The sequence below is a fragment of the Heterocephalus glaber genome, unplaced genomic scaffold (genome assembly GCF_053883595.1).
Source record: "Heterocephalus glaber isolate CG9 unplaced genomic scaffold, H.glaber_assembly_v1.0 deba00001428, whole genome shotgun sequence".
Lineage (NCBI taxonomy): Eukaryota > Metazoa > Chordata > Mammalia > Rodentia > Bathyergidae > Heterocephalus > Heterocephalus glaber.
Window position 1 is genome coordinate 15,528,322 of NW_028258293.1, and position 20,513 is coordinate 15,548,834.

Consider the following 20,513-nt stretch of genomic DNA (forward strand, 5'->3'; position numbering starts at 1 on the left):
TGGAGCTGTCATATGTGATCTTAGACAGAAAATTAAACTTCCTCAAACTCAGTTATCACATTTGCAAGATAGCCAATAAATGTTCATCTAGACACCCCCCTGCCCCAACACAGAGGAGGTGAGCTACTCCCAACGCCCAGGAGGAGGTTTCCGGGATGCCATACCACACACCCCAGCACAGAGGAGGTGAGCCGCACAAGCACGAGCAGCACCACCCTCACCCCCACTCCCACCCCCCATTGAAATGAGAAGACACATAAACAAGTCTCAAAACCAGACTTCCAGATCACCTAAAGCAACCCCAAAGGGAAACAAGATGGAACAACCTGATATTCAACCACCTGGACTCCCTGTACTGGCAAAAAAAGAAGATCTGGAAAAAATGAAATCAGAAATAATTTCTCACATAACAGCAGAGATTGTGCCCACAGTGCAAGACATGATTTATAAATCTAGAGAGGACACAGATTAAAAAAAATAGAGGAGCTGAGGAACATGATGGAATCTCAACATAGGAAACAAATGGAATCCATAAAACAGATACAAACAGATTTCCAGGAGATTAAAAACTCCATTGAAAGTCTACGCAGCAGAATGAGCCAATGTGAGGACAGAGTTTCAGATATAGAAGATAAGATTGCAATTAATGACCAGGAAAAGAAAAATTGCTTTAAAATTGTAAGGGACCATGAGAAAGCAATCCAGAAGCTGCTAGATGATGCAAAGAAGAATAACATCAGACTGAATGGAGTCAATGAAGAAACAGGAGAGAGTGCAGATGACATAAAAAAAACTCTTTACAGAAGTGATGGCACAAAACTTCCCAAGCAGGGGAAAAGAACTTGACATACAGATAAGTGAGGCATATGGGACTCCAACTAGCCTTGATCAAAAAAAATCTACACATGGGCATATAATTGTTAAGATTCCAGAAACACAACAGAAGGACAAAATGCTACAAGCAGTTAGAAAAAAGAAAGAAATCACATACAAAGGAAAGCCCATCAGAATCACAGCAGATTTCTCAATGTAAACCCTCAAAGCAAGAAGAGCTTGGAGTGATGTATTTCAAGCCCTAAAGGAAAACAGCCTCCAACCCAGGTTGATGTACCCTGCAAAACTATCTTTCAAAATTGATGGAGAAATAAGATACTTTCATGACAAAGAGCACCTTAGGAACTTTGTGAATACCAAACCAGCACTCCAAAAACTTGTAGACAATACTCTAGGAAAAGACAACAAGGATCACAACCCCAGGAAGCAAAGCAGAATGAATCCATTGGGCATGACAAGAAATTAAATGCAAAGGGGGAGAATCCAACAAAAAGAAAAAGTCGTGACAATGATAAGTCAATACGTATCAGTTATAACCATCAATGTTAATGGTCTCAATTCACCAATCAAAAGAAACAGACTGGCAGAATGGGTCAAGAAGCAAGATCCAATAATAGAAGCAAGATCCAATAATATTCTGCATATAAGAAACACACTTAATTCAAAAAGAAACTCATAGACTGAAAGTTAAAGGGTGGAAAACAATACTCCATGTGACAGGAACCTGAAAAAAAAAAGCAGGAGTAGCCATCCTCTTTGCAGATCAGGTGGATTTCAAACCCAAATCTGAAACACTCTGGTCCCAAGAATTTCAGATAAGGGATAGTCAAATTGTATGTACAAATCTATTGTGAACATATGTTTTCATTCCTCTTAAGTAAACACTTAAGAACAGAACTGTTGGTTCTTAACAGTAATACAAGAAATTTCTATATTGTTTTCAAAAATGGTATTATCATTTTACATTCACATTAGCAGTATTAGAAAGTTCTAACTGGTTCACACCTAAGCTGACATTTGTTCTTTTAAAACTTTTAACTTCATCTCCCTAATGAGTGTATAATACAATCCTGTTATTGTACTGATTAGTATTTTTCTGATTCTAGTGTTGCACAACTTTCCTTGGGCTGTACTGGCTGTTTATCATCTTCTTGTGTCTACTTTTTAACTGGGTTGTCTATTAATGAGCTGTAAGAGTTCTTTATATATTCTGGTCATAGGTTACATGCATTATAAATATGGTCTGTTTAAGGACTACTTTTCATTTTCTTAACGATGTCATTTAAAGTTCTAAATTTTGATGGAATCTCACTTATCAATTTTTTTCTTTTGTACATCATGTTTTTTATATCCTAGGAAATTCTTGCCTATCCTAAATTCATGAACATTTTCCCTTATAATTTCTTCTTAAAGTTTTATAGTTTTAGTCTTTCATATTTAGGTTCATAGATCCTTTCAAGTTATTTTCATGTATGGAAATAAAGGATTGAGGTTAATTTTTTACATATGGATACCAGGTGTTCTAGTACCATTTGCTGAAAACACTATCTTTTCCTCTGCTCTTGAATTGAGCTTATGTACTATAAAAGGTTAATGTTAAATAATATTTCAAAACTCAGTGGACCATATATGTGTGGTTCTATTTCTAGATTCTCTGTTTTATTCCAATGATCAGTATGTCTTTCCTTACACCAACACTGCCTTGATTACTGTAGCTTTAGAGGAAGTCTTAAAATTAGGTAATAAATGTCTTCCAACACTGTTTTTTTTCCTAGGCCCTTTGTACTCCTGCATAACTGTTAAATTTCAATATCCAATTCTTCATTTATAACAAGTATAAATAGACCCAAATTTTTATATATACCTTGTGTTTTCTTATCCTGCTAAATTGAAATAGAAGTTCTAGGGGCTCCTAGAGATTTCTTAGTATTTTCTCTGTAGATGATCATTTCATCTTCATACAAAGATTTTACTTCTACCTTGCCAATCCTGTGTTAATTGTGTCTTTTTATTGCCAAACTATTTTGGTTTGGGCCTATGTTTCAAAGTTTAATGGACAGATGAAGAGTAGGCATATCCGCCCTTGTTCCCCAACTTAGGGAGAAAGCATTTTATCTTTTCCATTCATATAAGGCATTTTTGCTGGAGGTATGGAGTACATGGCTTATCTGCTGAGAAGGTTCTGTTCTACTTCTAGTCTCCTGATAGCTTTTACCATTAACAGCTGTGGAGTTTAGTCCAATACTTTTTCTCCAACTACTGTCAGGATCATATGGCTTTTTCCTTTCCTCTGTTAAAATGATGACTTATGGGGGTGAATCTTCCTATGCTGAACCAACACTGCCATCCCTATAATAAAACCACTTTCTACATCCTGCCAGATCTGACTTCTAATATTTTGTTTTGTTAAACAAATTTTTATCTATGTTCATACTTTTTTCTTCTATTATCTTTACCCAGTTTTAGTATTAGCACAATACTGATTTCCTAAAATGAGGGGAGAACTGTTCCTTCTTGTTTCTGCTTTAAATGTTTGATATACTTTATCAGTTGAAATGTATATGAGACTGTTGTCATATTGGTAGGTTTTCAAGCTAGGAATATACTTTAATAGGTGCTATTCAAATTTTATATTTCCTCCAGAGTCAGTTTCATTAATTTGCCTTCCAAGGTACTTCATAGAAGTTGTCAAATTTATTCCAAAAAAGATTTTTAGAATATACTTTCTATATCCTTTTAAATTCTGTAAAATTTTTGGTAATGTCTTCTAGATCTTGATATTGTAATTTTAAAATGTATAATTGATATGGTGTAATAGGAAGAAAAGGTCTAAAGGAGTTGGGGTAGGGGAAAGGAAAGAAGGGAAAAGAAAAAATATGAGAAAAGGAAAAACATGGAAACAAAGTCTTTAGAAATAGGGAAGGGTGGAGGGGGTGAAGGGAGGGCAGGGGAAGGGGGGATAAAAAATAAGAACCAAGATACATCATCTAAAGGTACAAGATACCAATGATGAATGTAACTGTATTTTACACCTGAAATGTACCAATTATCTTAATGGAAAAAATAAAAATAAATAAATGTTCATCAATTTTTTAATTTCTATTCTATTTAAATACAAGGAAAGGAATACAAGCTGCCCAGAATAGGAAGTGGCCCAGTGGGAAACTGGATGGGAGGAAGTACCAGCGGGTTGGTTGACTATCTCCAGGACAGCAGGAACAGTTCCTGGTTCTGAGAAAGATGATTTCTCTAAGTTGATGTAGCTTTTGGGAAAATTATGAAAGGAAAAAGTTCCTCACTGAAATTCTTTCTTCCCTTTTTACATCTTTTTTAAAATTCCCACAACTACCACCACCACCACCACCATCTCCATGCAACCACTTCCAACAAAGGCCATGATGTGTCCCCTTCTATCTTGACTCCCAAATGTTGGAACAAATATTTTATATATATTTTATATATATATATTTTTTCATATATATGTTTTTCTTTTTTTATACATATTTTTTTCTTTCTCTTTTTCAGGAACTTCCTATTGAGCCGGAAAACAATTTCTGAACAAAAAAGGTTTTCCTGCAGCTAGCTGACCTGACAAAGAGCCACCCCCAGCTCATACCCCTCCCACACCTACCACATCTTCCTTCACTGCCTTTTGTACTCAGGAAGTGTCTGTATCCAGTGTACCTTTCTATCAAATCATGTAAACTAAATGTAACTTCCTCAACCCATGAACTGATGATAAACGCGCCTTGCTTCTGTATCCCCACCCCCTTCCCCTAACCCATATAAACCCTGTTCACTGCCAGCTCCAGGCTGATGGCTTTGTAGAGAAATCCCCAATCAGTCCGTCGGCGTAATAAAGCTGTACACTTGCTTCCAATCTCCAGGTGCGTTCTCGATTCTTCTTAGCCTGATCTTGCTATACCACTAAGAGCGGCCACACTGGGGACTGTAAGTCTGCTGTTACACTATCACTCCCTATCACTATATTATTCTTCTACCACCAGTTGCATTTTACAGCTCATCCTGTCTTCGAAAATGTTGTTCTCATATAAATTAATTTGTATAGGCTGAACTTCAGGGAATGGGGTATGGATGGTGATGCTTGGTGGTTAAAGGAAGACATTTCATAACAAATCCCACCCAGTGGCACCACTGGTCTACCAGCCTCACCTCAGTGGGCTAAGTGTACAGGAAGTGTACAAACCCAGTTCCTACACACCACTTTGCAATAAAAATCATCATTTGGATACCCTGCCTCCTAAGACTAGGATGAGGTAAGGAATTCACTTTGGGATCAAATTTTAAGAGAACAAAGGACAGTACTACTTTTTTCTTTTGGCTTGGGTCTCACAGGGCTCAGAGGGACACTTTCTCTGATTCTCACTTCTTTTTGTCCTGATGAAACACACTCTGAGTATGTAAAATGGAATATGCAAAGGAGGCAAATTCATGTCGGATGCTTCACTCTGTGCAGGGAAGAGTACTGCGGACAAGCACCCCGGACCACAGCATCCAAAAATTGTAGAAAGCCCATGAGACACTCTCACCTGACACTGCCTCTGGAGTCTGGAGGGACAGTTCCTCATGTAGTCTATTTTCTGTTGCTGTGTCAGACTGAGAAATTTACAAAGAAGACGTTTATGTAGCTCACAATTCTAGGGGTCAAGAACATGGCACCAGCATCTTCTTGGCTTTTAGCTAAGGCCATGTGCTGCTCTGTGGAAGAAAATCAGAAAGGAAACATGTACTTGAAGAAGAGATCACATGGCAAGGGAGGAAACAACAGAAAACCAACTTAATTTTATTAACCTTCTCTCAGAATAACTAATCTACCCTCAAGGTAGCTACATTAATCCTTTCATAAGAGTAGAGCTCCCATGATCTAATCACTTCTTAAAGGTCCTAATAATTTTTAACTCTGCTACAAGGGGAACCAAGTCTCAACATGAGTTTTGGTGGGGATAAACCATACTCAAACCATAGCAATTTCCAAAGGCAAAAAAAGGGGCTCTCATTGGAGTATAAGTTATGCTATTCTTTGTTGTAACCATTACCGTTCTGCACAGTGAAATGGTAGAACCCTGGACATGGTATTTACCAAAATGCTGGGAAGAGGAATAAAATGCTGGAGAGGGGGAACACAGTGAGCCATTCTCTTTGCTGAGCACTGAGAGAACATAATAAATGGTTACAGGGAAGGCTCTGTGTTCTGAAAGAGTTTGGAGTATTCCTGAGAAAATCCCCCCTTTATCATGGGGGTGGAATCTCATCAGTGCTCTCAGTGGCATCAGGGTAAGCTCTGAGCTCTCTGCTACGGTAACAAGGAGGGAATGCCAAAGAAGGAATGCTCCTTAACTTGGGCCAACTGGAGGATATTTTTGAAACTGAAATCAATCCTTTATGAAGATAAAGGAAAGAAGGCCACTTCTGGACCCAGTGCCTGTACTTTGGCCAGACTGCAAGACAGGGCATGTTGGTGAGGGCAGGGCTAACCTTAGCTACCTGCTAGGTGATAGTCCCCATTCCTGGTGCCTCAGAATGACTGCAATCCATCCTGTGACATCACAGACTAACTTCAGCAGTAATCTCTGACAATTATTTTTCTATTCTACTAGAAGATTCTTGATTAATAAGAATTTTAAGGAGTATTTAAGGATAATATAATAACCTTTTGTGATAGAATATCCAGTAGGTGGCTATCTTCGGGCAGAAATCCTATGAAACATGCCATAAGAACTTTGTTGTTGTGACCTTTGTATATCCATCATTGTTGTCACCTTTGTATCTCCATTGCTTAGGACATCAATCATAAGGTGTGCATTCAATAAATATTTGTATGAATGAGACTTAAGCTAATGAGGACCAGAAAACTTTTAACAATGCTAAATCATGATTGCAATACACCTTTTAGAAGGGTCCCAAGTCTAGTAGGTCCTGTGTTGCAAGGAATCGCCCAATAAAATCAGGAATAGAAACTGAAATAACAACATGAAATCAGTTGTTTAATTCTAGGTAGTGCAGACAGAAAGCTTGAGAAGTGTAGTAGCTGCCCATTGGGAACAGAAACATTAAAACGCTTAACAAAAGAATACCAATTAAAGACATCCCACTCTCAGCAGGTGATGATAGCACCTAACCTTACGAAGTAAAGCCCATTTATCCCTCCCAAAGACGCCTGACCTATCTTCTCTAAAAAAGATATGCACAGACTTCTTTGGCCAGAGGAAAATGGTCTTGTCAAAACTGCAACTGTAAACATAATATTGAACACAATACAGGTGCTCTGAGACCTCCAAGGTGCTAAATGATCCAGAAAAGACATTTTTTATTCACAGTTGCTGCCTAGACCCTTTCTCCATATCCTTAAACTCGTATAAAAACTCCAATCTCTCACCTTGACTGCGCGATTCCTCTCTTGGAAACTCATCCAGTCTCCCAGGGTACCCCGATCTAAATAAACTCGTCTTCGCTACATGCCTGCATCACCAGCCTCTAAACGCCAACTTCCAGGGCAGTAAGTACCATTCCCGAGCAACTGCAGATAAGAGAGGCCTCTGTGATTACCAGTAAGTAACGAGTTTGGGAGGCCCCGAGAGGGGTGAAAACATAGGCAATCCGAGTTACTCATATGGATAGTGCTTAATCCTTAGAATTAAGGATCCCACCAAAACCCCCTTCTAACAGGAGAAAAGTTATGAATAAACAAGGAAAAAATATTAAGTTTATATTCTTTTTATATCGATGGGTCACCTCGCTAAACTAATGGAAAGTGGAAACTGCCGAGTTCAGCTAAAGACTGCCGCTTGACTCCTCTTCCTAGTATGACATAAATGGACCTGGTACCTAAAAAGACACTTTAAGATCCCAGTGGCTCCCAGGAAGGCAGGATCCGTTCAGCCCGAAAAATGGAGCTGCCCAGATCGTCTTCAAAGACCTGGTGTCTACACCCGGTAAAGGGCTTTCGAGGATCGGTGCCCGCCGCTGAGGGGGGTGTTGGGCAATGCCAGTAGGTAGCGGGCCACCAGGCCCCAGCGCCCTACATTCAGAGAGCCAATAGCCACAGAGCTGGGGCGGGACCTCGAGGCATCTGCCCAATGGGAGTGAAGGGAGTGCAGGGAGAGGCGGGAGCACCGCGCCCGGGCGCCGCGGCAGAATTCCGCCCTAGTTTGGGGAATGTGGCAGGTTCCGGGAGCCGAGGCCTGCGCTGAGGCGCTCGGCGGCGCGCTCTTCCTGCTGCTTTTCGCGCTGGCCGTCCGCCAGATGCTGAAGCAGAGGCGGCCAGTGGGCTTCCCGCCGGGGCCGCCGGGGCTGCCATTTATCGGCAACATCTTCTCCCTGGCCGCCTCCGCGGAGCTTCCGCATGTCTACATGAGAAGGCAGAGCCAGGTGTACGGCGAGGTACCGGCCCGGCGGGCAGGGTGGGCCGCCGTCCGGTGCTGGTGCTGGGGCCGGCGCGGGCCTTCCTCCCCGGTGGTGAACGTGCGGCTGGCGCCTCTCCCGTGTGCCGGCCGTCCTTTGAGGAAAACCTGCCTGGCGGGCAGAAAAGGGAGAGTTCCTCGGTGCGACGCCCAATCGCGGAGCCCCGCACCCATCTTGGCAGGCGCGCTGAGGCTGCCTGGCTCCACCTTCCCACCTCCGTGGGAGGTGCCTGCGCCTGCGCCCTGTGACCCGCCGGGTGCGCCTCTGCGTCCTCCCTGGACGCGCGCCTGGTAGTTGAACCCCCAGAGCCGTAATGGCTCAGCCCTGAAAGTGAGAGGGCAATCCTGGGCTGTGCGAAAGTCCAGGCACTGTGAGTTATGTGACAGTGGTCACTGGGGAGGCCCTTCGATGTTTACAGCTGACCAACGACTGGTCTGGGCGTTAGAACGCAGGTGAACGACCCTGGCCAAGAAATGGGCTCTGGTAAATGATTTTTGGAAGTGTAAAAATGAGTTAATTCTTGAGAACCGTCGCAGGAATCCTACAGCACAGAATGAGCTTTACTAATCGCACTGGCCAGGGACATCCTCGTAGCATAAGGCGCCGACTGTGAGCTGATCTCGCTGTCAGCGTGTTCTCAGTTAAAACAACTATCCAATGAAGTAGATATTTCTACTTTTCCAGAGGAAAACTGGGCAGAAATGCTGAGCGACTGGCAGGAAGAAAGGAGAGAACACATCCTATGTCTAGAAGGGTGTCTTTACTTCTTTCAGCAGGAGGCAGAAGTTTCCAGACTACTGTTCTTTTCCAAGGCTGACCTGTGTTATTTTTAATGATGTTCATTTATATGCATTCACAGACCAGGATCTTGACTGATACGGGGCTAAAAAGATGAAGAAGGCAAACATAGCCTTGTTTTAAGGAGTTACATTCTAGTAGAAGAGAGAAAATTAGTCAGATTATTCACCATAAATGAGTTAAGTGCTTTGAAGAAAAAAAAATCACAGGGTTATTTGGTAATTGCATTTCAGGTTGGTGCTTAAATCTTTAATTATATTAATCTTTACCCAATTGTATTGCAGATTGGTGCTTAAACCAGTTTTTACAAAAATTATTCTAGGTTTCTGTAGCTCAATGATTTATTTCCCAAAAGGGAAGTTGAATTAGGTAGAGAAAATACTGTACATATAATTCTTATCTTCTATTTTCCAGCTTCCAATTCTCTTAAGAATTGAGTTTATTTCCATAATTTCCATTTAATAGGTTTGGCCCCTTTGGTATGTTGTTTTCTGTTTTTGCAAAGTATAATATTCTGGAGAAATTATAACATGAAAGCATAAGATTTAAGGTTGACTCCTTTTCTGCCAGGTAAAAGTTGACCATTTCTCCTTTGAAATCTAATTTTTGTTACCTGGCTAATTAGAATAATGTGAAAACAATAAATTTCTCTTCAAATGTTATGGGTTATTGTATGTGGTCTTGATTACTATGTACAGAATATATTGGGCCTACAAATTTAAAAGTATTTTTAAACTAGTTTTTTGAAATGATTTCTTACAGAATAGGAAATTAAGATTTTCATATATGAATATCTGAACTGAAAAGAACTTTATATTAATTTGACTATTCCTTTCGGTCTGTCGTAATAGGTTACACATTATAAATGTGCTAAAGACTGTTGTCTTGGGTTAGGTAGATCTAATTCAGTGGATTAAAATTTGACATAAAGCTGAGCTTGGCCTGTAATCCCAGCACTTGGGAGGCTGATGCAGGAGGATCATCACAAGTTGAGGCCAGCTTGGGCTATATAGTGAGTTCAAGGCCAGCCTGGACTATATAGTGAGATCCTGTCTCTTGAAGAAGAAGGATGAGAAGGTGGGGAGATAGAAAATAATTTGACATGAATAACTGTTCTTATTCCCGGTACCAGTATTTGGGGGACCGTAGACCTTTACAAAGAAGACTCTTCACAACAAATCAAATAGGGCTAACCTGTGCTAATCACTACAGAGGGGGCAAAGGAAAAACAAGAGCAAAAATGTGAAGAATGTATGCATTGAAGGGTACAAATTGCTTGCCACACTCTCTTACATTTAAATTGATATGCTGAAGCTACAGCCGTATTTAATCTTTATCCTTCTTGTGAACACCCCTAAAGATCTCCTATTAACTTAAATACCAGTTCTGACAAACTCAAAATTAGTATGCTGTTAAAATACTACATACCATTTTGCAGATGGAAGGAAACTGATATCTCCTGTATTGAGGAAGATTGTGGAAAGTAGTTTATAGGACTTATTTGGAAGTAGAATCTTATTTTTCAACTGTCTATCTGTGAGATGTGTACTCACAGAAAAAAAAAACCCTTGAACTTCAAAAGGATAAGGATAATAAGTAATCTTTCCATCCCACTGATATGGCAACATTTTTTTTTATTGGACTAGGCTTTTATATTAGACCAGTTAGAAAAATGAAACAAATAGGATGCACTTTCTATTTTGCCTTCCCCTTAGTTGAAAGGCAGTCAGTCACCTATGCCTAAGTGGTGAATGCCTAACTGGCAGATGTCTGTCTTCCATGATCACATTCCCTTAGGGTTCTCTAGGTTAACTATGGAATTCAGGAAGCCAAATAAAATGATCCCATTTACAGAATGTATGCTTCATGGTTGTCTCACAGGCCTTTGACAATTCCCTTCCCCCACCAAGGCTGGGTAGACTGTGCTACTTCTTCATCTTGGAAATGAAAGGAGATTCCTGCATATTGTCTTGAGGTAAAATGTATCCTAAAAGAGCATCTAAATCAAATATATTTTGTGGCAACATTGAAGCCCAAAAAAGTTAATTATTCTGCCCAGGGTCTTCTGTCTGTTTAGTGGCAAATCACAAACTAGAAGCCAGGCCTCCTGAATATAGTACTTGCGCATTGTACCACTTACAAGATTATGGCTTCAGGCACCAAATGGTATAATGAATCACACTGTCTAAACATTGTCAGTTAAGTAATAAATGTTTGTATTTTCAAGAAAATAAGTACTGGAAGAGCTAGGCTTAGCACATGTGGAATTCCATGATCATATGTCTTTCTACATTTTGCCGTTTAAGTGTTTTTCTTCTCAAAGATTTTCAGTTTGGATCTTGGAGGCATATCAGCAGTGGTTCTAAATGGCTATGACACAGTAAAGGAATGCCTTGTTCATCAAAGTGAAATTTTTGCAGACAGACCATGCCTTCCGTTATTCATGAAGATGACAAAAATGGGAGGTATGTTTGTTCTCAACTACTTGTTCACTAAATTATTTTAAATTGCATCCTTTAAGTAATTTTAGTACATACAGTTGGGATTTTTATACTGATTAAAAGGAAAGAATTGATATATAGTACCTACTTACTTGTGGAACAGTATTTAAGGACCTCTTCAGATGAATTACTCTAATATTTTAGACCATTACATGCTAATTTTTTTGTAATTCAGTTCTAATAAATATTATAAATTATGTTTGTAAAGAATTAACACTTAGTAGCTGCATGTTTTATGAAACAAGTCAGGAGTACACACACATACACACAGAAGTGTCCTTTTAATGCCAATCTTGAATACACGGTGACATTTTTAGTAGTTTTGCTTCTAAGCTTATAGAACCTGAAGCAGCCTTTCTCAACCACTCATGCTATGTGAATGGAAAGTTGTGGGGGCAGAGTTATGTAAAAGACTAGCATTCTGTATGATTCAGTGATATACAACAGGAGAAATGCTGAAAGTTAACAAAATTGGTAAGAAAGAAACAAATGAAAGCCTGTGGTAATCAAAGAATGTGGAAATCAAATACAATGATTTTAATCATATAAGAATATTTTCAATTTTTCTCTAATGAGAACTTCACATTTAACATTGAAAGAAAAACGTAACAATATCTTGCTTTGAAAAACTAAATGGTATTGGTTGAAAAGGAAAAATAATCCTCTATTAAATCACAAAACAAATAAAAAATGCAAAGAAAGTAGAAATTTTAAAGACCAAATTCTCTGGCCAAAATGTGATACTTGAAAGCAAAAAAGTAAATAAAAAGCAAATCTCCAGCTTCTTAAATCTTATAAGGAACAACAATTAGGCCAAAGAAGAAGAAAATTATAATAGAAAACTGTCTTAGTTATTTTTCTTGTTGCTGAGACAAAATACCCAACACCAGAAGTTGAAAGAGGTAAAGTTTATTTCAGCTCATGGTTTGCAGAGGTTTCAGTCCATCATTGGCTGGTTCCGAGGCAGGGTGGCATGACACAGGAACAGAGAAGAAACAGTCCACAGCAAGACAGGCAAAAAGCAGTGAGCAGCAGTAGAAGCAGCCTCCCTTTCCCTTTTACCCTATTAGATTACCAGCCTTTTGGGTGGTGTCACCTACATCCAGGGTGGGCTTTCCCATTATCCACACCCAAAACTATCCTAATTCCAATCAGTGGACTAATTTAGTACCATAAACCTTTAATCCCAGTATCACATGGCCTAGATCCAGCTAGCCCTGAAAAGCCCTAGTTATGAGTGCATGAGGCTTTGGAGGGGCATCTAGATACGAGCTGTAACAGAACCTTTAAAGAAATGATAGAAATGAAAGATGATGTGATCAGAGTAACATTTGAGACAAAGTATATATTTTTCAAAGCTATAAGTTTATAGTTTAGAATATTTTAACAATGATAAAATTAAAATTGAACTTAGTATTTCCAAAAACAGTGAAAGGAAAATAAGTAGAAAATTATTTATGTTGTTTTTAATGTCTGTGCATTGATGACCTAAAAAATCATGCCTGTCGTTAGCCATTGTGTGAATAGGAAAAAGTTGCCCTTTGGGTAGACTTAACCCCATACTCAGGCACATAGTGTGGTCAGTATGGGGTTATTGTGAACAGTGTTCCTGTGTACCTTGAATATGTATCCCACACATTCCTCCAGGGCTGCTCTGATCTTGCTGCCTTTGTGCCAGCTGTTCCCTCTACCTGCAGTGATCTTAATCTGGATATTTACTTGACTTCCTCATCTCATTTAAGTCTTTACTCAATCGTCACTTTATACATGAGCCTTTTCCCGGCTACCTTGTATATCTTTGCTTGTTATATAATTTATGTGTTGTTTGTCTGTCTCTCCTGCTGGCCATTGCATGAAACTAGGGATCTGCTTCTTTTGTTCACTGATAAATCTGACATTTTAAAACACTTCCTGGAATATAGTAGGAGTTCCATAAAAACATGCTGAATAAATGTTTGTTGAATGAATAGTTATCTGGGGCTGTGGAAAACAAAAACGGACTATGAGAATATAAAATGCAGCAGTAAAGACCTACTTACCTGTGGCCAACTTTTTAATAAGCTCCAAATTTAAGAATTATTGCACAAATGTTTTTGGAATGTAAATTTTATATGTACATCGCATATACAACAGAACACAAATTTGCATCATAAATATACCTAAGTCCTTGTGACAAATGAAATTCCACATAAAGTACATGTTATATAAATACATGCACAGAGGATACTGGGTTACTTCCTTGATAGTTTAAAGGAGAAATTTTCCATAGTAGCCACATCAGAACAACAGATACACTATGAAGATTGTGGAATTTTGCAGCAAGCAATACCAACATTTTAAAAAATTTGAATTTCATGTTTCTCTGGTTTTTTGTTTGTTTGGTTTCGATCTATGCATTCTACTACATTGACAACTCATTCAGGCTACCCCTGCTTCTGCCATCACTACCTTGTTGGGTATCATATGCCTTTAACAGAAGCTAATTTCTGTTCTACAATACAGTCTCCTTTATGAAGAAAACTTCTAAACCTAGAAAAATGATTTTTCAGGTATTTGTTTAATTCAAGATAAAATTTTGCCTATAGAACATGTAATCATTTGTCTTTTATAAATTAGACTTACAGTAAAAGTTAAATAATAAAGTTACCTGGGCCTGGGCCAGGGATTTAGCTCAGTGGTTTCGCTGCCTGCTGCACAAGTACAAGGACCCGAGTTCGATCCCCGGTTCCAAAAACAAAAAGTTACCTGGGCCTAGTTCCTCCACCTTGAATTACATAAGACTGGCTAGTTCCTTGTGGTGGGAGAACTATATCTTTTATGAGTCCTAGATGAGGAATATATAAGCTTTATCAGTTACATTGTTGCATGACTACTGAGTTGCAGAGAATAGGAACCAATCAAATAGTTATATAGAAAGATAATTTTGGGAAAAATTATTGTCCATTTAGAAAGATTTTTTTTTTTTTACACTATAGCATTTTCAGCTTCTTAATACTTTTTTCTAGGCTTACTCAATTCCAGGTATGGCCGAGGATGGATTGATCACAGAAGATTGGCTGTAAACAGCTTTCGATATTTTGGATACGGCCAAAAATCTTTTGAATCTAAGATCTTAGAAGAAACCAAATTTTTCATTGATGCTATTGAAACATACAAAGGTAGACCTTTTGACTTGAAACACTTAATAACTAATGCTGTTTCAAATATAACCAATCTGATCATTTTTGGAGAAAGATTTGCTTATGAAGACACTAATTTTCAGCAAATGATTGAGTTATTTAGCGAAAATGTGGAACTAGCTACCAGTGCCTCAGTCTTCCTGTATAATGCCTTTCCATGGATTGGTATCTTGCCTTTTGGAAAACATCAGCAGCTGTTTAGAAATGCAGCTGTGGTCTACGATTTTCTCTCCAGACTAATTAAAAATGCTTCAGTCAACAGAAAGCCTCAGTTACCTCAGCATTTTGTTGATGCTTATTTAGATGAGATGGATCAAGGTAAAAATGACCCATCATCTACTTTCTCCAAAGAAAACCTAATTTTCTCCGTGGGTGAACTCATCATTGCTGGAACAGAAACTACAACCAATGTGCTACGCTGGGCAATTCTTTTCATGGCCCTTTATCCTAGCATTCAAGGTGAGGATGCTCTTGATCTCTAGGTCTCATGGCCTACCCTTAAATATAGGGCTCATACATGTTTTGGAGTCTTTAGCCATGTATAAAGCATCTTTAAAGAACTCCTGCTGTGCTAGCCAAGAAGAGAAATATTTCATACTTTCAGAGAGTTTTCAAATTTAGTATCTCACTACATGCTAAAAAAAAAATCTCTGAAATAGATTTTATTACTCCTGATTTATAAATGAGTACAAAGGCTAAGTGAAAGTGACAGAGCTGGGAACTGGATTCTGGTTTTTCTCATTCAGTGCTTCACTATTTTCTCAGCTGAGAGTAATATCACTTCAATTCTGAGTTTAACATGTTTACAAAAGGACCATAATTTATACTTGTCACTGTTGGGTAGCTTGAACTACCAGTGGTACATACATGATTTTCCCATTTGGTGGCTTTTTATTAATATTATTAGTAAAGACCAATAACAGTGATTAGATTCATCTATACCACCAGTGGTACAAGCCACCTGGTATACCACTGGTGGTTCAAGCCAGCAGAAACATATTAATCTTTGTTCTTAATCTTTTTAATGTGTTTTTCATGACCAAGTTACCCAGGGTGTTAGATACTGCTAATATAAGATATATAGCATATATTTAAATAAAACTTCCAGATAATGAAAAATCTAAATCTGGGTACACCCATATCCTGTTGGCTTATTACATGTTATCCTCTGTTTTAGCCCAAAGAGTAATTATTGTAGATATTTTTCTAAGAATTATATAATAACTTAAATGCTTTTTCTCTGACAGGACAAGTTTGGAAAGAGATTGATTTAATTATTGGCCCCAATAGACAGCCTTCTTGGGATGACAAATACAAAATGCCATATACTGAAGCAGTTTTGCATGAAGTTTTAAGATTCTGTAATATAGTTCCATTAGGAATTTTCCATGCAACCTCTAAAGATGCAGCTGTACGTGGTTATTCTATTCCAAAAGGCACAACAGTAATTACAAATCTTTATTCTGTGCACTTTGATGAAAAGTACTGGAAAGACCCAGAAGTGTTCTGTCCTGAGCGATTTCTGGATAGCAGTGGCTATTTTGTCAAAAAGGAAGCTTTTGTTCCTTTTTCCTTAGGTAAGAGAACTTTCACAGGACTATAACTTTAAAGTATAACAATAAGTTGTCATGTATAACATTTTAATCTGAAGCTTCCTCCTCTAAAATTAAATATTCCAACTCTGAAAACATACTGATTCTTGTAGAAGAGAATCATTTGACTAGAGCTAAGTAACACTTGATTCTACTCAAAATAAATCTCAATTTTAACTAGAGTTAAACTGTTGAAAAGTTCTGGCTTCCTCTGAAACTCTTGCTAGTAGATTTTTGGCTTTAATCAAACTTGTGCAGCTAGAAGTCAGTATCAGATGACTTGTGAAGCTGAGACCTAGAAAGAGGAAAGATAAAACAACCTGAAGTAAAACTAGAATCTAGCCCTCTTGCCTTCCAATTTATTGTGTCATCTCCAACTAGGAAATACTGCTTCTGGTATGAAATAGAACACAGATCACAGACCCATGACAGATGAACCAGAAACTCTTACTAATCATTGAAAAAATACACAGTCAGTTGAAATGAAATGGGCTTCTCGTGACAATACAACAAAATGTCACACCTCAAATTAGACCTGCCAGAGTATGTCTTAGGGCAGCGGTGGTGAACCCATGGCACAGCCGCAGCAGGCTGTTTGGATCATTGAAAGCTCTAAAAGGTTGGCCATCACTGAGTAGGCTCAGTTGCAGTATGCAAGGGAAGTGGGAGTTGGGACTAAAGTCTTAGAAAAGTTTATGCTCTGACAAAACGAAGCAAAACAGTTGTTCTGGAAGCTGAAGTGCTAATTTCTATCATTTGGGATTTAAGAGAATACTTCAGCTAATCCACCTTTCTCTAACAAGTTTAAATTCCAGATTTCCCAAGTGTCATCCAAATATTAGACTTAAACTGGTAAATATGGGTTTCTGAAACTTACTATATCTGCTTTTTCTGTTTAGGGAGAAGACATTGTCTTGGAGAACATCTGGCTCGGATGGAAATGTTCTTGTTTTTTACCGCATTGCTTCAGCAGTTTCATTTGCATTTCCCACATGAACTAGTTCCAAATCTGAAGCCCAGGTTAGGTATGACATTGCAGCCCCAGCCTTACCTCATCTGTGCTAAAAGGCGCTGAAAGTGCACAGATGTTTTCAGGAATAAGGGTGTATGTTTGCCTTATCCCAAAGCTTCATCTAATCAGCATGATGTTTAGGAAAAAGCCACACTATCAAAAAGCCAAACAGATATGTCATTGGAAAGAGTACTAGAAAGGGCCAGGATTTAGCTCAGTGGCACCCTGCCTGCCTCGAAAATACAAGATCCTGAGTCCTATCTCCAGTACCGAAAAAAATAAAAATAAATAAAAGTTAAAAACTAAAAATGCTAGACCAATAACTAGCACTAGCTATGATTTCAAGCTTCTGAAACTTCTAAGGTACAACTCTTTACTGAGAAACATGAAGGTACAAATGACAGATGTTGCATAAGAGGCTAAGAAGGGCTATAGATGCCCTAAGCACAGCCACTTTTTAAGTATAAGGTTCCTCTCATCCCTTTTTGACTACCCCCTAAGGAAGCTTTGCTGCTAAATGCCAACTCCTTTTTGATCCTGCATTATCATTAATAGACTGTGGTACCAATCCAGTTTAATAGAGGACTAAAAGAAATTAGAACTCAAACTAATTTGGACTATAGATATTTTAGATATGTATTTAGTGTAGGGCCAGCCTTGCTTTCAGATATAGCTCCCTACTATGTGTTCATGAGAACTGTCATTATTTCTATAAATGAGAGTCTGTCTAATTCCTGAGCATCCATCCCAATAGCAGCTCAGTAGATACAAAATTACAGTAAGGTATTAGAACAAAAATGACAGATAGCTATTGATTTTTTGTAGGCACAGACAGCACCACTTTTTGTAAAACCAGTCACTGTATTTAAAGATCCAATCATCTTATTTAGTAGAGGTCTTTCCATGGCTTAATGTTTTCCCTAAAGATAAAATACAAATACAAAAACATGCTATTGAGACAGCATATTGTGTAAATTTGTATACTTGAGAATGATGGAATGCTATTAACAATTTCACCAGAACAAAAAGGACAAATTGTGAATGCCCTGAAGAAACTGAAAACTGTATTGAGTCATTTACAGCTATTTTTTACATCATCATTTTTTCTGAAGTTGCACATTAAGGGTTAATACTCTTGTAATTTGGATTATGAGCAGCTATAGCCTCAGAATAACTGCACATAATAATGACTTATATTAAGAATATGCATTTAACCTTACGTTGTGATAGCCAACCTGACTCCATTTGCGTAAAGTCAAGTAATTCCGGGTGGTCACCTTCCCTTTCCCCCTTGGGAGTCCCCTCAGTTAATGCATGACAAGACAACTGCATCCCATGTGAGTTTGCAACTATGTTATCTTTACTGCCTTGTAAACAGAAGACTACGCACCTGTGTGATGTTTTAATTAAGCTGTGTGAAACTTCCCCTGACCCCTACTAACTTAGCAAAGTTCTGCTCCTCTGAAATTCTGCTTGTGCCACCCCTCTCCTTGAGCCCTCCCCAAATAGAAGAGCCCTTAAAAGGACCTTGCAAACTGCCTTGCCTTTGTCCAGTTTTTTTCTGGTGAGAGCCACTCTGGAAAGCCGGCTATGATGATGAAGGACGCAATTTAATTCCGTGTGGTGCATCATTATAGTTCCAACTCACCTGGCCCTATAACATATTGGAGGCTACAATGGGTGGACCAACCTCACTGTGGCCCTTACCATCCGTGGCAGCAAACTATAGGGGAGGCAGCAAACTATAGGGGAGGCAGCCCCTGCATTTTCCAGGGCTCTGTAGTCTGACTGCCAACACGGAGAACCGCAGAGATGCCTGAGACACCCTCTAAATTTTCCGGAGTCCATCTGGTCTGGTCTGAAGGTAAGGATCCTTCTGGTTCTGGTGGGGAAAAATAGTCCTCAACAAAGGCATTCCCCAGCCCACTCTTATGGTCAGGACGCTGAGTGGGGTGACCCTCTGGTCTGGTCTGGCTGCAAGTCAGCCAATCTGGGAAATCCCCCCCACAGGGGATGGGTTTGGAATGTCTTTAGCCTCTGAATGATTGCTGTATGAATGAATGAACGAATGGTAATGGACAGGGTAAACTATAGACTTCTGTCCATGCCCCACAACAAAGAATGGAAATTCTTCCCCCCCCACTCAAAAGTTACAGGGTCTGAATGAAGTCGTATCGTGATTCCGTGGACATGTCTAAGAAAGGCTAAGTGGGTCCTCTTGTGATGAGAAATACACACTAAAGCCTGGACAGTCCTTAAAGTGAGAGGCCTGCAGCCAGTTGACAGTGGTTCCTCCCACAGAGGACCCCTTCCCCTTTGTCACAGCACCATTCCAGGGTGCACCACATAAACACTAGGGGATTCTCTCTGTCCAGATGCCCGCATTGTCCCTGAACTCTCGGACCTGTCTTCTTTCTCTTAATTGCTGCTGATCTCTTGCCTCTGGGACTCCCCGACTGCTTTCCCACCAGCTGCCCATCAGTGACATCACCTCTTCTTTCTAAAGATCTCTGCTGACTTCCTCAGGCTGGGAATACAGCTCTAATCTCACATCTCTCTTATCCTCCCTCTGAATGGCCTTTCTGTGCCCCTTCTTTTGCCTGTCTTCCAGCCATACATGGTTTCATCCGGGCCCTGCTGTTTTCCTCCCAGGTTATTGTCATCATTCCTCTAATTGGCATTTCCCCCCTCCTTGGCCCTCTGGGCCCATCTGGATTTTGGCTCCAAAAAATCCCTTTCTTCCCCATACCATCCCCTCTCCCCTCTCGACCTCGCAGCTGAGGCTCTCCTGGCTTGCCACTACAGCTGGCAAGCCTCGAGGGCCCCAGTGGAGCCAAAGCCACCATGCTGCATCACCAGTTTTAAGTGCAACGCAGGCCCACAGGAAGGATGGGGAACAGCTGCCCCTCCTCCCTGCGTCCCAGCCTAGCGGGGGTGAACGGCTCGGGCCCATACAAGCCAGGCTCCAGGGACTCAGCAGCCCGCACCCGCACCTTCCGTGCACCTTCCGTGCTGCTCGGGAGGAAGAGAGGGATCCAGGGTGCCAGGGAAGAAAAGGACCTGCAGGCGCCACTTCTCTGGCCCTCTCCATCCCTTCTATCCCTCTACCTGTCCCCTCCCCAGGGAACCTTGGAAGGGACTTTTTCCACAGGTTACAAAAGGCCATTGGCTTCCT

At 39.8% G+C, this 20,513-nt stretch overlaps 1 protein-coding gene across 6 annotated transcripts; it reads left to right on the forward strand.

The window, feature by feature from the left end:
• Positions 1–7,938: 7,938 nt before the first annotated feature.
• Cyp2r1 (cytochrome P450 family 2 subfamily R member 1) lies at positions 7,939–18,877 on the forward strand. Of its 6 annotated transcripts, none has more exons than XM_087211611.1 (6): positions 7,943–8,235; positions 11,378–11,519; positions 14,561–14,713; positions 15,086–15,193; positions 15,982–16,311; positions 17,226–18,877. In XM_087211611.1, the coding sequence occupies exons 1-6, from the start codon at positions 8,011–8,013 to the stop codon at positions 17,399–17,401; spliced, it is 1,134 nt and encodes a 377-aa protein (XP_087067737.1). In that variant the 5' UTR covers positions 7,943–8,010; the 3' UTR covers positions 17,402–18,877. The 6 variants fall into 6 exon arrangements, with proteins under 6 accessions (XP_087067734.1, XP_087067737.1, XP_087067733.1 ...); XM_087211607.1 differs by having other exon boundaries at positions 7,944–8,235; positions 15,038–15,193; XM_004851471.4 differs by having other exon boundaries at positions 7,944–8,235; positions 14,561–15,193.
• The last annotated feature ends 1,636 nt before the right edge of the window (positions 18,878–20,513 follow it).

Bases quoted from the DNA above. Each gene is read 5' to 3' on its own strand.
- Cyp2r1 (XM_004851471.4), top strand. From the start codon at position 8,011: ATGTGGCAGGTTCCGGGAGCCGAGGCCTGCGCTGAGGCGCTCGGCGGC. The intron at 8,236-11,377 runs GTACCGGCCCGG...TTCTTCTCAAAG, and splicing joins AGAGCCAGGTGTACGGCGAG to ATTTTCAGTTTGGATCTTGG. The intron at 15,194-15,981 runs GTGAGGATGCTC...TTTCTCTGACAG, and splicing joins CCTTTATCCTAGCATTCAAG to GACAAGTTTGGAAAGAGATT.